Source organism: Mustela nigripes, chromosome 4 (assembly GCF_022355385.1).
Source record: "Mustela nigripes isolate SB6536 chromosome 4, MUSNIG.SB6536, whole genome shotgun sequence".
NCBI lineage: Eukaryota > Metazoa > Chordata > Mammalia > Carnivora > Mustelidae > Mustela > Mustela nigripes.
Window position 1 is genome coordinate 40,905,734 of NC_081560.1, and position 15,764 is coordinate 40,921,497.

Sequence of the window (15,764 nt, forward strand, 5' to 3'; positions counted from 1 at the left end):
AAATCCTCCTTCCTAGATGACCTTGTCCTAATGTACTAGCGAAATGTAGCACAACAGGGACCAAGATTGCTGGTCTTCAGGGTATGGTCTGGGCTCTTTCTGACTCAACGCAGGACATTTCAGTGTCTGCTGAGGTAAATGAGAGGCAGAAGGTCAGATTCTGGTAAAATGAAAGTTGTTACTTTACCAAAGGAAGCAAAGTAGGTATTTCAGTTTCTGGGGTGGGTTACCTCTCAATTGAAAGAATTTCAAAGGATTAAGAACGCTGCTTGGGGGTGCCTGGGTGGTTCAGTGGGTTGGGCCGCTGCCTTTGGCTCAGGTCATGATCTCAGGGTCCTGGGATCGAGGCCTGCATCGGGCTCTCTGCTCAGCAGGGAGCCTGCTTCCTCCTCTCTCTCTCTCTCTGCCTGTCTCTCTGCCTACTTGTGATCTCTCTCTGTCAAATAAATAAATTAAATCTTTTAAAAAAAATGCTGCTTGAGGTTATTTTCATTTTATTAATTAATGTTTTACCTCTGGATAAAAATAAGGTGCTCAGGGGTGCCTTGGGTGGCTCAGGGGGTTGAGCCTCTGCCTTCGGCTCAGGTCATGACCTCAGGGTCCTGGGATGGAGCTCCGAGTCAGGTTCTCTGCTTGGCAGAGAGCCTGCTTCTCCCTCTCCCTCTGCCTGCCTCTCTGCCTGCTTGTGATGTCTCTCTCTCTCTCTGTCAAATAAATAAATAAAATATTAAAAAAAAAAATAAGACGCTCAGTTCAGTAAAGGCTCTTTCATTTGACATACATTAAGTTAGGGTGGGCATTACTGTTTCCATTTTACGGAAGTGGAAACCAGGGCGTAGAATGGCCATGCAGATGGTAGAGGGTGACAAAGACACTTTGCCTCCTACCTCAGGACTTTTCCTTCTTGAAATCAAATAGGCCTGAACCATAGTGCCTACCAGAACCCCAGTATTGCCTCCTGTCTGGTGAGCCATGAGAATGGGGACAGAGGAAGTGAAATTATGGATTTCAACACACAGATACCATTTTATTTTTATTTTTTTAAAGATTTTTTATTTCTTCATGTAACAGAGAGAGAGAGAGATCACAAGTAGGCAGAGAGGCAGGCAGAGAGAGAGGGGGAAGCCAACTCCCTGCTGTGCAGAGAGCCCAATGTGGGGCTCGATCCCAGGACCCTGAGATCATGACCTGAGCCGAAGGCAGAGGATTAACCCACTGAGCCACCCAGGCGCCCCACAGATACTATTTTAAAAACTATTTTAAAATAGTATTGCTTTTACCTCCAAAGCAACACAAGCTCAGAAAACATAACTTTTAGCAGAATGAAAGCATGTAAACAACATTCTTGAGAATAATCACTCAGTAAATCATGTTGGCATTTTCTTGCCTGAGAAGATTTCTTTTTTTTTTTTTTTTTTTTTGAATTTTGCAAAGCATTACTGACCTTCGGTTTCACCTGCTGCTTTTGCCTCTGGCTCTCATTAGTAAACACCTTGGAAGAATCTCAGAATTGTTAATGAAAAAATGATTAATGGAATCATTCTCCCTAGGGATGAGCAGACTCCTATGCCCTAAGACCCTTGCTGGAACTTCATTCTTCTGGGGGTCACCTCTGCAAAAATCTTATCTTCATGGAATATGATAGCTAAAAACTCATGTAGATTGAAAATGAGGAAGGCAACTCTCCTCGTGTTCTAGAGATTCTGAAAATCTACGAACAAGCTAGAAACACATAGCCTCAAAACTAGCTGTGTGGTCAGTTAATCTCCCTGTGCTTCAAATTTCTCACCAGTACTTAGTCTGTCACTGACCCTGTCATACTTGGAGTTGACAAAGCATCAAATAAAATGTCCTAAGTACACCTGACAGTCATGCTGCAAATAACATGGGCTTTTGGAGTAAAAAATACAATCTCTAACCGAACCAGTTGGCCGATCTGTGACTTGGGGCCTTAAGCTCTCTAAACCTGGACGTTCCTCCCTATACAACAAAGGTAAGAAGAAACACTCCCTCAAAAGATTCTTATGAGAAACTTCTTCACAGTAAATGTGAAGGTGAATGACAGCCTAGAATGTGCTTGGTGTTATTTACATACACGTGTGTACATCTAAGTACGATGACTGCTCACTGGCTCCTTTTTAACCCTTCTTTGCCCTTGGGAATGGCCACGATTTTTTTTCTCCGATGCTGTTCCAAGTCTGACTCTGTAGAAATTAAATGCTGTTGTACCTTCCTGGTCACAGAGAGTTTAACTGTGTATATTTTAAGTCAGGTAACTAGCAATATGTGAACAACTTTGTTTTCCATCACTAATGGTGAGGTTACAACTGATCATGGTGATTAGGCTCTATCTGGCTTGCTCTGGGGACTTTGCATGTCTCCACTCTGTACCCTACTGTGCTGATCTAGAATTTAGCTGTCAAGGGGTCATCTCATGCTTCAGACCAGCTATTGCTCCAAGAGCCCCTCACCCTTAAGCATCATAGAATCCATCTGAGAAATGATCACAGAATCCGTTCAAGAAATGGGTCATTCGGATGGTCCGACTCAGAGAGCGAGGGGAAACCAGCCACTCATTTCAACTTGAGCAAAACGAGGTTCCAACACACACACACACACACACACCAACGTCTTTTATTTTACCAGAAAGAAAGCAAATTTTCTCTTCCGAGAAGTACTGCAAGAGCAAACTATTGCCCAGCTCTCAGCTAAACTAGTTCTGTGTCAGGGTACTTGAAACTTGCTGGCAGAGTGCTTTGCCGATTCCTGTAGTTCTGAATGGCTGTTACTTAATTCTCCCAAGTTCCTAGATGGTCTAGTGAAGAAGACTGAGTCCCTGTCCCACCTTTTTCAGATGAAGGAATTGAAATCCAGAAAGGGTAAGCAGTCGAAGGTCAGAGGCAGGTGGACAGGTGCTGAAATCTGATCTCTGAGTCCTAGGACATCCGAGGTTCTCGACACTCTCCACTGCAGTGCCCTGACAAGGAGCTCCCCGGGGAAAAAGGGAGATGTTTTTATTTTAAAACAGGTGTACTGAGGTATAATCACATACCAGGCAATTCACCCATTTAAAATGTATAACTCAGTGGCTTTTAGTATATTCCCAGAGATGTGCATCCATCACCACAAAATTTATTTATATTTTTTTAATTTCAGTGTACCAGAATTCAACTGTTTATGTACCATACCCAGTGTTCCATGCAATACATGCCCTCCATAATACCCACCACCAGGCTCACCCTACCTCCTACCCCCTGCCCCTTCAAAACCCTCATATTGTTTTTCAGAGTCCACAGTCTCTCATGGTTCATTTCCCCCTCCAATTTCCCCCAACTCCCTTCTCCTCTCCATCTCCCCATGTCCTCTTTATTATTTCTTATGCTCCACAAATAATTGAAACCATATGATAATTGACTCTCTCTGCTTGACTTATTTCACTTCACTTATTTCACTTCACTTATTTCACTCAGCATAATCTCTTCCAGTCCCGTCCATGTTGCTACAAAAGTTGGGTATTCATCCTTTCTGATGGAGGCATAATACTCCATTGTATATATGGACCACATCTTCCTTATCCATTGTCTATTGAAGGGCATCTTGGTTCTTTCCACAGTTTGGTGACCGTGGCTATTGCTTCTATGAACATTGGGGTACAGATGGCCCTTATTTTCACCACATCTGTATCTTTGGGGTAAATACCCAGTAGTACAATTGCAGGGTCATAGGGAAGCTCCATTTTTAATTTCTTAAGGAATCTTCACACTGTTTTCCAAAGTGGCTCTACCAAGTTGCATTCCTACCAATAGGGTAAGAGGGTTCCCTTTTCTCCACATCCTCTCCAACACACATTATTTACTGTCTTGTTAATTTTGGCCATTCTAACTGGTGTGGTTTTGATTTGAATCTCTGATGGCTAGTGATGATGAACATTTTTTCATGTGTCTGTTAGCCATTTGTATGTCTTCATTGGAGAAGTCTCTGCTCATGTCTTCTACCCGCTTTTTGACATGATTATCTGTTTTGTGTGTCTTGAGTTTGGGGAGTTCTTTACAGATCCTGGATATCAACCTTTTGTCTGTACTGTCATTTGCAAATATCTTCTCCCATTCCGCGGGTTGTCTCTTTGCTTTGTTGACTGTTTCCTTTGCTGTGCAGAAGCTTTTGATCTTGATGAAGTCCCAAAAATTCATTTTCGCTTTTGTTTCCTTTGCCTTTGGAGACACATCTTGAAAGAAGTTGCTGTGGCTGATATTGAAAAGCTTACTGCCTATGTTTTCCTCTAGGATTCTGATGGATTCCTGCCTCGCGTTGAGGTCTTTTATCCATTTTGAGTTTATCTTTGTGTGTGGTGTAAGAGAATGGTCGAGTTTCATTCTTCTACAATTTGAATACTTTTTATTTCTTTTTGTTGTCTGATTGCTATTGCTAGGACTTCTAATACTATGTTGAACAAGAGTGGTGAGAGTGTGCATCCTTGTCGTGTTCCTGATCTCAACGGGAAGGCTGTGAGCTTTTTCCCATTGGGGATGATATGTGCTGTGAGTGTTTCATACATAGACTTTATGAAGTTGAGGAATGTTCCCTCTATCCCTATACTTTTAATCAGGAACAGTTGCTGGATTTTGTCAAATGCTTTTTCTGCATCAGTTGAGAGGACCATGTGGTTTTTCTCTCTTCTCTTATTGATTTGTTCTATGACATTGATTGATTTGCGAATATTGAAACATCCTTGCAACCCAGAGATAATTCCCACCTGGTCGTGGTGGATAATCTTTTTAATGTGCTATTGGATCCTATTAGCCAGGATCTTGTTGAGAATCTTAGCATCCATATCCATCAGGGATATTGGTCTGAAATTCTCCTTTTTCATCACCACAAACTTTAGAACATTTTCATTATATCGAAAAGGACCCTAGCACCTCTAAGCTTCACCACCCCAAATATTTATCCTCAAGAGACCCAAACAACCACGAGTCTATTCTCTGCCTCCACGCATTCGCTTCTTCTGTATATTTCATATAAATACAATTACATCTTTTTCACTTAGCATAATGGTCCATGTTGTGGCACGGAGCAGAGTTTAATTACTCTTCATAACTGAATAACATTCTATTGTATGTATATAACCCACTTAGTTCATTCATTCATTTGTGAATGGACATTAGGGTTGAGTTGTTTCCACTTCTCAGCTATTTTAAAGGATGCCACTATGAACATTCATGTACACATTTTTGTGTGGATGTATATTTTTTATTCTTTTGGGTATATACCTATAAGTGTACTTGTTGGATCTTACGGCAACTCTATGTTGAACCATGTGAGGAACTAACTATAAGGCCATTAACCAAAGTGGCTGCACCGTATTCTGTTCCCACTTGCAGTGTATGAAGATTCTAATTTCTCCACATCAGTACCTGCTAATCTGTTGTGTTTATTACAGCATATCATAGTGGGTGTGAAGTGGTATCTTTCTGTGGTTTTGATTTGCATTTCCTGAATATCTAAAAAGGTTGAGCGTGTGCTTATTGGCCATTCATATATCTTCTTTGGAGAAAATCAATTCAGAAAATCTTTCCCTAAGTGTTTGATACCATTCCCCAGTGAAGCCACCTGATTCTGGGCTCTTCTTTGGGGGAAGCGTTTGATTACTAATTCAATCTCTTGTTATACATCTATCCAGATTGTCTATTTATTCTTGAGTCAGTTTTGACATCCTGTCTTCCTTGGAATTTGTTCATCTCCTCTAGTTATCTAATTTGCTGTCATCACATGTCATAGTATTCCCCGATGGTTCTTTTCATTTCTGGAAGGTCAGTGTGGGGATATGGTTTTAAGTTCCTACTCCCAAAGCATAGTGTGTTTGAAGTTCATGCTTTATTGTAGGAAAAAAAAAGTCCTATCGATAGATCTATTGGAATACAAAAATACTATTTACATTATTTACTACTGAGTAAAAATGAACTACTGGCAAGAGTTCCGAATATTTATGCTGTTCTTTCACTACCTGCCCTCCAGGCAAGGTGTGTGTAGCCCCGTTTTAGTTAAGCATGACAAGATTCTCATCAGGGAGAGATTCCCATCTTTTCCCAGGATAGCCCATCTGTCCTAATTGTGCTAAGGTTCTAATTCCCAGGGTTTCACAGTGGAGTCACAAACTGGAAAAACAGGTCCAGAGAGTTCATAGGTTTTATTGTGCAGATCAATCCACAAGGCATCCCTGTACTGTCACAGTGGAGAGGAAGGAGATTGCTTTGTTTATGTGTGTGTGTGTTGGTGGGGGTCGGGGGTCTGTGTGTTCTCTGGGGTAGATAGCAGTGCAGGGATCTTGACAGTCTCCTGTCTCTGGAATACCAACACCCAAAACCAAATAGCCTAAATGCAATCTTTTTTTCCCTGAATGAACACAAAAGAAGTGTATTTTTAACAAAGCTATATTTCAGCTTGCTTACTTCAATGTGAGTCCTGTTTCTTTTATTTCAACAAAGGAGAACTTCATCAACATTCAGATGTTCCTTGCTGTACAAAAGAAAATAAAACCCAAAAATGTAACTGTATTTTTATAATAAACTGGTGATCTTTATCATGCACGGTAAATAAAGTGGCATTCACATAATCCTAAAATGAGGTTTTAATGAATACATTAACTGTAACATTTTTCTAAACCCTTATAATTAATCACTTGAATTAATGCTAAATTAATCATTCAGCATCAGTTCCTAGTAAAGATGATTATTTTTAACTCATGTGTTAAATTCATCAGAATAAGAAATAATCTATTTCCCCTTCTTTATTTCTTCTTAGAAAAGCTGTTCTTGAAGACGACCTGCTATTTAGTGATAAGAATGTTTGGACCGGACCTCATAAAACTGTGAGTATGCCGGCACAGTAACCTGGGTCCGGTGTTGGGACATGGGGGCAACAGGAAAGCTGCCAGGCAGCTGGTTCCACTTCCAGCAGGATGTATTCACAGAACAAGGGCTTGAGCTGTGTTCCTGTTCTTGTTAGTAGTGGAGCATTCAGACCTGACTCAGATCGGTTGTCACTCGAGGCAAAGACTCCCCTTGAATTACAGTGTGGCACCTAGCTCGATTTCTCTTCAAGAGCATCTCAGAAGGAATTTTACCAACAAGTAACCAGATCCTACTGTCTGGACCTAAGCATTTAACCCTTTCTCCTGAGCTCCCCAAGGAGCCCCACCCTTTCCTTCTCTTCCTGCTCCGGTCCCAGGCTGTGTTCTTCCTAGGCTCTTCTCCTCTCTCCTTCCTCGTGGGTTTCCTGGCCCTTTCCATTTCCCTAGCCCCAGCCCATGCCTCTCAGGTTCCCGCATGCATGTCATTATCATCAGTCTGTTTCCTTCTGTCTCTTATGTTTCTTTCTATTTTGAGCTCAGGTGCACTGAATCAGATAAATGATTTTCCTTCCTATTCATGGCATTTTTTCATCAAGGATCCATACATGGCTTTCTTACATTTATGATTTAGTTACTTTGAATAATGTAATTAGCTTCCAAACCCACCACCCAAAAAACTAAGTCTAGGACCTTAGTTATAATTTACTCTAACAGTCCAGTTCCCCTGTCATTCTCATGCTTTTCTCCTTCCAAGTAATAATCTCCATGTTCATCTTTCTCTTGCTTTCTTTTTTTTGTAGTTTTCGTATATGTGTATAAATACTTACGTTAATATGTATTATATTAAATTTATATATATTTATTTATGCTAATAAATATATGTAATATATTTATAAATAACAATAAATATAAATATATGTAATATACAAATATATGCAATATCAATAATTAGTATATAAGAAATATGTCAATAAAATATAGAAAATTAATCTTAATCAAATATTATTGGATTAATAGCTTAATGATTAATCATTATAATTAATGATAATATAATTACATAAAATAATTAGAATTTTACTACATTTATTATATATATATATATTGCTTTAAACCATATATTAGTTATTTCTTTAATTTATGAAGTGGATAACACAATGTATATAATCTTCTGGGACTTACCACTTAGATTTATATGTCTAAGTTTCATCCATAACATAACCTAGTGTTGTTGCTGTAGCTCATTCCCTCTGACTATATAGAATATTGTGCCTCTACAAAAGTCAGTTCCTTCACTCTTCCAATCATGGGTTTTTGGGTTGTTTACTGGTTTTCTGTCTTGTGAATGATATGATGAATATTCTTATGTGATTCCTCTTTTATATGCCATAAGACTCAAAGCAGAGAGTCTTGGAAGCATCATTCCCCACAGCTAGGTAGCCTAGAATGGCAGAATATTAAGGACAAGAGGAACTGAAAATCATACAGTCCACAGTGGTCATGAGTGCTTCGTCATGCTCTGCACCTGCCTCTATCAATATGTACCTCACTTTGTTATAGTAAATGATTTCTAATGACCCCAGACTGTGAGTATTTGGAAGGCAGGAACACTTTCTTTTTAACTCATACTTCTATTACTGTCCCTGTCTCCTAACTGGATTCTAGGCTTCTAGGTCTGCCCATTGGCCTGCAAGCTGACAGTCCACATTCTAGCTGGCCAATATCTTTTAAATGCCAAACTAATATGGCACAAACATGAAATTCTTCAATATTCATGCCATTTGCAGGATTCCTTAGTGACATACACAGGGCTATTTATAAATCAGTCCCTGAGGACGTTTTCAGATTTATCCCTTCCATACTCCAAACCACTTGTAATTCTCCACACACACACCAAATGTTTTGGCCTCAGGACATTTGCCCTGCTCGATGCATCCGAAACCCCTACCCCAGACAAATTCTACGTCTTTAGACCTCAGCTCCTGGGTCACTTCCTGTGGAAGCTTTCTTGACCCTCTGCAGACTAAGACAGACATGTCAACTGCTGCCACCACGACCACCACACACACACACACACACACTCTCTCTCTCTCTCTCTCTCTCTCTTTTTCTTTCTCTCTCACTCACACCTAGGACCCCATGCAAACCCCAGGCACAGCACTTACCCCACCTTTGTGTAAAAGTGTGGACTTTTCTGAGTCGCTAACTAGATTGAAAGCCTTATGAGAGCAAAATGCTGAATATGTGGAAGGAAGGAAGGAAAGAAGGAAGGAAGGAAAGGGAGGGAGGAAGGAAAGGGAGGGAGGGAGGGAAGGAGAGGAAGAAAGAGAAGGCTTTGAATCTTCAGGGCTTGGTGCTATATTTGAGTCTTCAATATATATTGAGGGCCTTCCACAAATGCTTGTTTAATTAATTATTTTAAAAGAACAGAAGTATCACTACAGATGAGCTATGAGCTATGACTAGACTGCCCCAAAGAAATAGGTTGAACATATTAAATGAGAAAAAGAAAAACTTTTTAACCTATTCATTGAATCTGCTTATATACCTAGTATAAGCCAAGTGCTCTGGGGGAAATGTCAGCTTGACCACAGAGGTTCTGCTGGGCCTAGATCAGGGAACCAGAAAGGTAGGTGGGAAAAAGTCACAGAATCTAAAGAGGGCAGGGCATACGGATACCCAAAAGGGGGAGCCAGAGATTAGCTGCCACGTGTGCTGGGAACAAAAGGGCTGCGGCATGGGTTGGTGGAGAAACCCATTGCTCTTCTGTAGCTGCCTGGAGAGTGGCAAGTGCAGGAGACATTTAAGCACAAGGATCAGAAAGGACAGACAGACACTATACTAGGTACTGCGGATGTGAACTGTACAAGGGACAATCCCCACCTCAAATGACAACAAATGAACACAAGGTGATAGAGAAGAATGGTGCCAGCAAACCACAAAAGAGGAACACACCCTGAGTAGGTGTCGGGGAGGGGAGGACATTTTTCCCTGTGAGATGACTCAAAGTACTAAGATGACAAATTCTCGTTAGTATGGGCTGGGCCACTTGAAGAAAGTCAAATGTAGTAAATCATCGCTCTTCATGGCTCAGTCCACCATTAGTTTGATTTGTGAGTAATTTTCCAGTACTCATATTAGTTGTTTGCTGATAGACATTTCTTCTCTTAGTGTGTGCCCTTCTTACAACTTGTTTTAATCAATCACATATAGTTTTGGGTTGTTATAGATGCTGAAAATGACAACCTTATGATTTAGTTCTACCTGAATTTCAGGCTTCCAGTATTAAATGTGTTTCTTAACCCAGAGGGCATCCCTCCTCATTATTTGATACCAGTCAATTCTCAATGATTCATGAACTAATTATTTAGCAATTACATTTCCTGCCCATTGTCAAGCCACAGGATGTTTTTGGGAAATGGGACACCCGAGCATTCAGGCATTCCTCCAAGAGCCTGGGTTGTGCAGGGAGGGGCTACTTCCAGGAGCAGCCAATCTTAGCCAGTACCAGGACCTCCGCTACTTGGTTTTGATTTCCATCGTGCCATTTGTTGCCATAGCAAGGCTGATGCTTGTCTTCTGTACATCTCACCTTGCTTCCTGGGATTTATTTATGCTTGCCTCTAAATCTCAAGCCCTCGTATTCCAAACCTAGGAACTCTCAGAGATCAGGAGACGCCTAAACTACTAACATTTTTTAGAAGAAAATGTGTAACAGGGTTTATAACATAGTACACCTTAAATGTAATTAATGTATTATTTAGACACCCAAAATACAAAGCAATATCTGTGCCATTCACAAGATAATTACAGCAGTACTCCCTTATCCAGAGGGGGGTACATTCCAAGGACCCCCAGTGGATGCCCGAAACCAGACAGTACTGAACTATATATATTTTTTGCTATACATACATCCTTGTGATAAAGTTTAATTTATAAATTAGGCATAGGAAATAATTAACAAAAATAATAAAATAGAACAATTATAACAATACACTGTAATATAAGTTATGTAAATGTGGTCTCTGTCTCTCTTTCTCTCTGAAAATATTTATTTCACTGTACTCACCCTTGTGATGATGTGAGATGATAAAATGTCTACATGTTGAAGTGAAGAGAGCTGAATGACAAGGCATTGTGATGTAGAGTTAGGCTACTTTTTTTTTCCATTATGTTCAGTTAGCCAGCATATAGTACATCACAAGTTTTTGTTGTAGTGTTCAACAATTCATTAGTTGCATATAACACCCAGTGCTCATCCCAACACAGGCCCTTCCTTAATACCCATCATCCAGGGATGCCTGGGTGGCTCAGTCAGTTAAGCAACTGCCTTCAGCTCAGGTCATGATCCCACGAGAAGGAGCCTGCTTCTCCCTCTGCCTGCCACTCCCCTGTTTATGCTCTCCCTCTGACAAAGAAATAAATAAAACCATTGGAAAAAAAACTATCACCCAGTTACCCCTCCCCCTCCCATCCCTTCCTTTCTGCAATTACATTTGTTTCCTAGAGTCCAGAGTCTCTCATGGTTTGTCTCCTTCTCTGATTTCTTCCCATTCGGTTTTTCCTTCCTTCCCCTGTGGTCCTCCATGCTATTCCTTATGTTCCACATATGAGTGAAACCATATGATAATTTTCTTTCTCTGTTTGACTTATTTCACTCAGCATAATCCCCTCCAGTTCTATCCATGTCAATGCAAATGGTGGTTATTAATCCTTTAATTAATCCTGACAGCTGAATAATATTCCATTGTATATATGTACCTCATCTTTGTTATCCATTAGTCTGTTGAAGGGTATCTCAGTTCCTTCCATAGTTTGGCTGTTGTGGACATTGCGCTACAAAATTGGGGTACGTGTGCTATTCTTGACCTTCAGATAATATGTTAGAAGGATAATCATCAGCTTCCAGACCACAGTTGACCACTGGTCACTGAAACTATGGAAAGCAAAATCACAGACAAGAGGAGGACTACTATACAAGATTTAGGGAAATTAATAAATTAATAACATGCTATGGGTGTGGTTTAGAAATGGGATAAAATTATTAAATTGCATGAGGAAGATCTTTCAATGTTGTGAGTATATTTCTGTGACTATATATTAATATTTAAACTTTCTTTGAAAGTGATGTCAAGGTCTAAATTTGAGAGCTTTCATGTGTGGAAGGTCCTGTCCTTACTCCCTGCCATAGGATGTTACTCTCACTGTCTGTTAACCCTGACCTTGCTCCCTTCTTTTGATTTATGGTGATGATCATCCTCATTGAATTCATTCTACTGTGATCCTAATTAAACTTGTTAATTAGCTCTGCCAAATGTGTTAACGCCTCCTTCCCCACCAGCCCTGCTCCCCCACAACATGCCTCGCTCCTGTACACCTCTGTACCAGTAAGGGTAGTAAAAGGAAGTAAACTAAAATGTGACTATTTTGGTCTTTTTGCTGCTATAGGAAAACAATATTGGGTGGGAATGGTTATTAAGAATTTGGAGATTTCTGGGGTGCCTGGGTGGCTCAGTGGGTTAAAGCCTCTGCCTTCAGCTCAGGTCATGATCCCAGGATCCTGGGATGAAGCCCCACATCGGGCTCTCCCCTCAGCGGGGAGCCTGCTTCCTCCTCTCTCTCTCTGCCTGCCTCTCTGCCTACTTGAGATCTCTGTCTGTCAAATAAATAAATAAAATCTAAAAAAAATAATAATAATTTGGAGCTCTCCTAAGTATTTCACATTTTATGAGTCACTTGAGCTTTCTGTTCCATGGCTGGTGAAGAGCACACATGCTACTTCTTTGCCACACATTGGCACTTCTTTCCATCTTGTAAATTCTAGTGGTCCTACACTTCTCTGGATTTATGAGGCTCAGCATTTTCTATTCTTGTCTGAAGGACCGTTTCTCACTTTCAGTCTTTTGATGATGAAGCTCTGACTTTAGAGGACTCTGGGAAGAATACCACATACCTAGTTCTCTACTCCTATTCCTCAACGTAGAGACCATCAGCCTCACTCTCTGACTGTGGGGACCCCATTACCAGTCCAGTGATCAAGTTCACTTACTTGAAATTGTGCTCTACTTGCAGAGATAATGAATAGGTCTTAGATATCATATGATTAGTTAGTGGTCCTGGATTACCACAGATGGGATATTGGCTGCAGGTTAAAAAAAAAAAAAGGTTAAGCAGAGCCCTATTTATCACCCTCGTGAGCCCACTAAATATTATACCCCCATAAAGACAGCAGTCATCAGTTAAATAAATGAACCATTAAGTTGAGAACAGATGTGTGAAAACAGCTACCCTCTTCTGATTTACTGACCCTTAGTAGACATTAGTTTGCTAATAGACTTTATCTGCCATATACAGCTTGCCCCACAAATTAGAAGATGTGGCCTCCTTTTCTACTTTAAGCTACCTTTCCCTCCACCTCTCACGAAGGAGCCCTGGGGCCAAGCAAATGACTCTCTTTTTCCCTCTTAACTCAGTGGCTCAAAAAAATTAAGACACCATCTTGCCAGGCCTCAGACAGAGATGGCATCAGGACTTGGAAGCCACCAGGAACATGGGCATATTCTCCCCAGGTTTCCTCACTGCAGATACTGGATTCTCACCCCTGTACCCCATCCTAGAGATTAGCTTTCCAACTGCTATTCCACATGGGAGAAGGTGACATTACAGTCCCAAGTCACGATGGCTCTTGTTATTCTGGGAACAGCCAGCCCAGAATGAAGTTGAAATCTTTAGTACTAATTCTACATTTCCATAAGAGAGAATCTGACTGATCCTGCTTGTCCAATGTCATCCAATGAGGTCCAATCAACTGGCCAAGAGATAGGGAGTACAAACACAGTTGCCGGGAACCTGCCCCTATAAGGTGAAGGGGACAGTTAAATGATCATTTGAGCTGAGAAGAAAATCTAGACCTGTTTTTCTGAGATTAGTCTCTAGGTATGACCATCCTATATTTATGGATGCTTTTCATTGTTTTGGTTTGGGTTGGGTTGGGCTTGAATCAGTGATTTACTTGGAAAATGATACTCTATTTCTTCCTTCATTTGAAGCAGCACATTGTTCTCATTCTTCTTGGTAAGAAGGGTTTGGGAAGTGTCAGCTAGGAAATGGATATAGAAGGTTTGTTTTAGCCCCTTCAAACTAGTTATAAACCAAAATGTTTGAAGAACTCTTTCCTTGCACCATCCTTGGGTGGGGGGAAGTCAACGCTATTGTATTTTATTCTAAAAGAAATGTATTTATTTTAAAGGGAAAGAAATTTGGATTATGCCTAAAAATAATTTTAGGTGTTTAAGGCTTTATCACACATGATTTTTTGCTATAAGTCCTAGCAAACTTTAAAATATTATTTCCACCAAATTATAACCCCCATTCATTTTTCCTTTCCCAGTTTTATTTGTGGCTTCTCCTGAAAAGAATCACAGTGCCCATGTGAGAGGCTGACCACAGCTCAGTGCTGTCTGTGCCCCCTTTCCACCCCCAGGACCTTCTTCTACATAGAGGAGAGAACAACACGGCAGGAGATGGTTGTGACCTGGCAGCTACATGGGGCTGGACTCAAACACCATGCTAGAATCCATTCTGGGGATTTACCTTCCTTTGAAATAGGCTCTATTTCCTAAAGCCCGAGAGATCTTAAATAGCCTTTGTTTTGTCCCATTTCCCTCCAGGCTTAGCGCAAATATTAATGCTGATGTGGTGTGTCATACCCTGGAGTTTTGTAAGCAGGACCCCGGCCAACCATTGTGTCATCTCTATCCGCTTCCCAAGGTGAGTGGGTTTTCACTCTGAATGTCAGATTATGGTGACATGCAAGCTCTTTGAAAATGTTGTAAAGGGAGGTTCAGCTTTGCAGGCCCAGTGGTTTGGGAACAGAGAGAGGCAAGATGACATTTTCAACTACATCGTGTCAAATAATATTGCCCAGTTTTAACTCAGACCCTTCCCCCTCCCTCCACCATGCTGCCAAAGAATGTCTTTTCTATTTAACTATCATAGACTATAATCTAGAACTGGGCTTGCATTAAGTGGGAAATCTAATCAGCCAAGAAGAGAAGAGGTTAAATTTCTTTCTAACATTTAAAAATCAAGCAGGTCACTTTTATAGCAAGATAAACTCATCCAGTTTGCTCAGGAATTTCTTGGGGTAAGTCCTAAAAGTCCCACGTCCTGGGAAAACCTGAGCTGTTGGTCACTCTGGTCTGACCTTTACTGTTCTCACCAATAAAATGGGTATAATAAAATGCCTGAAATAACTCCTTCATAGGTTTGCTGTAGGAAGTAAGTGAGCTAAGGCACCCCAAATGCTCAGCACAATCCCTGCTACGTAAAGAAGTCTTAATAAAAGTGGTAGTCAGTATCACTATTATCAGTATCATTATTATTCAGAGATAGCTCTTCAGAACATCCTGTGTGCATTGTATCACGTTGGACAATTTTCAATTGGAATGCAGTAGACAGGACTGCAAATGTTGAGAAAATCCTCAGCTCACATTCTGGGTGAGAGTATAATATTAGATCTAATTAGGCTTCAAAATACTGAATTTTCAGAAGCTTCCTATAAAAATAAAAGAAAATATAAAAGAAAAGAAAATTCTATGCCTCCTATTCCAGAATTGTAGTTTTTCTGTGTATGACACAATAGGTTTCTGTTTCAAATGTAATTTCCTTTTTACTCTCATTGAAATAAATTCAGTTTAACACTTTGCCGCCTAACCAATGAACATGATGCTGCCGACTGACAGCCTTAAACATCATCAGCCTGTCCCCTGGAGAAGGAAGAAAAAGGTGCAAATACCTACAGTATGAGCACATGTCATGCTTCCTAAGTGACTGACCACGTGCCAATTACATGTCCTCGAAATCTACCTGAGAAGCTTTGGAATCCACTAGTTTCTAGAAGGGATAGGCATTTTTA

The 15,764-nt window shown here is 40.5% G+C and overlaps 1 protein-coding gene across 4 annotated transcripts in view; it reads left to right on the forward strand.

Annotated features, from left to right (window-relative positions):
- Positions 1–15,764, forward strand: part of AOAH (acyloxyacyl hydrolase) — a 160,671-nt gene that overhangs the window by 25,616 nt on the left and 119,291 nt on the right. For all 4 annotated transcript variants that reach the window (XM_059395657.1, XM_059395655.1, XM_059395659.1 and 1 more), the window contains 2 exons: positions 6,802–6,868; positions 14,518–14,617. In XM_059395657.1, coding sequence (XP_059251640.1) covers positions 6,802–6,868; positions 14,518–14,617 — 167 coding nt within the window. The remainder of the gene's footprint in view (positions 1–6,801; positions 6,869–14,517; positions 14,618–15,764) is intronic.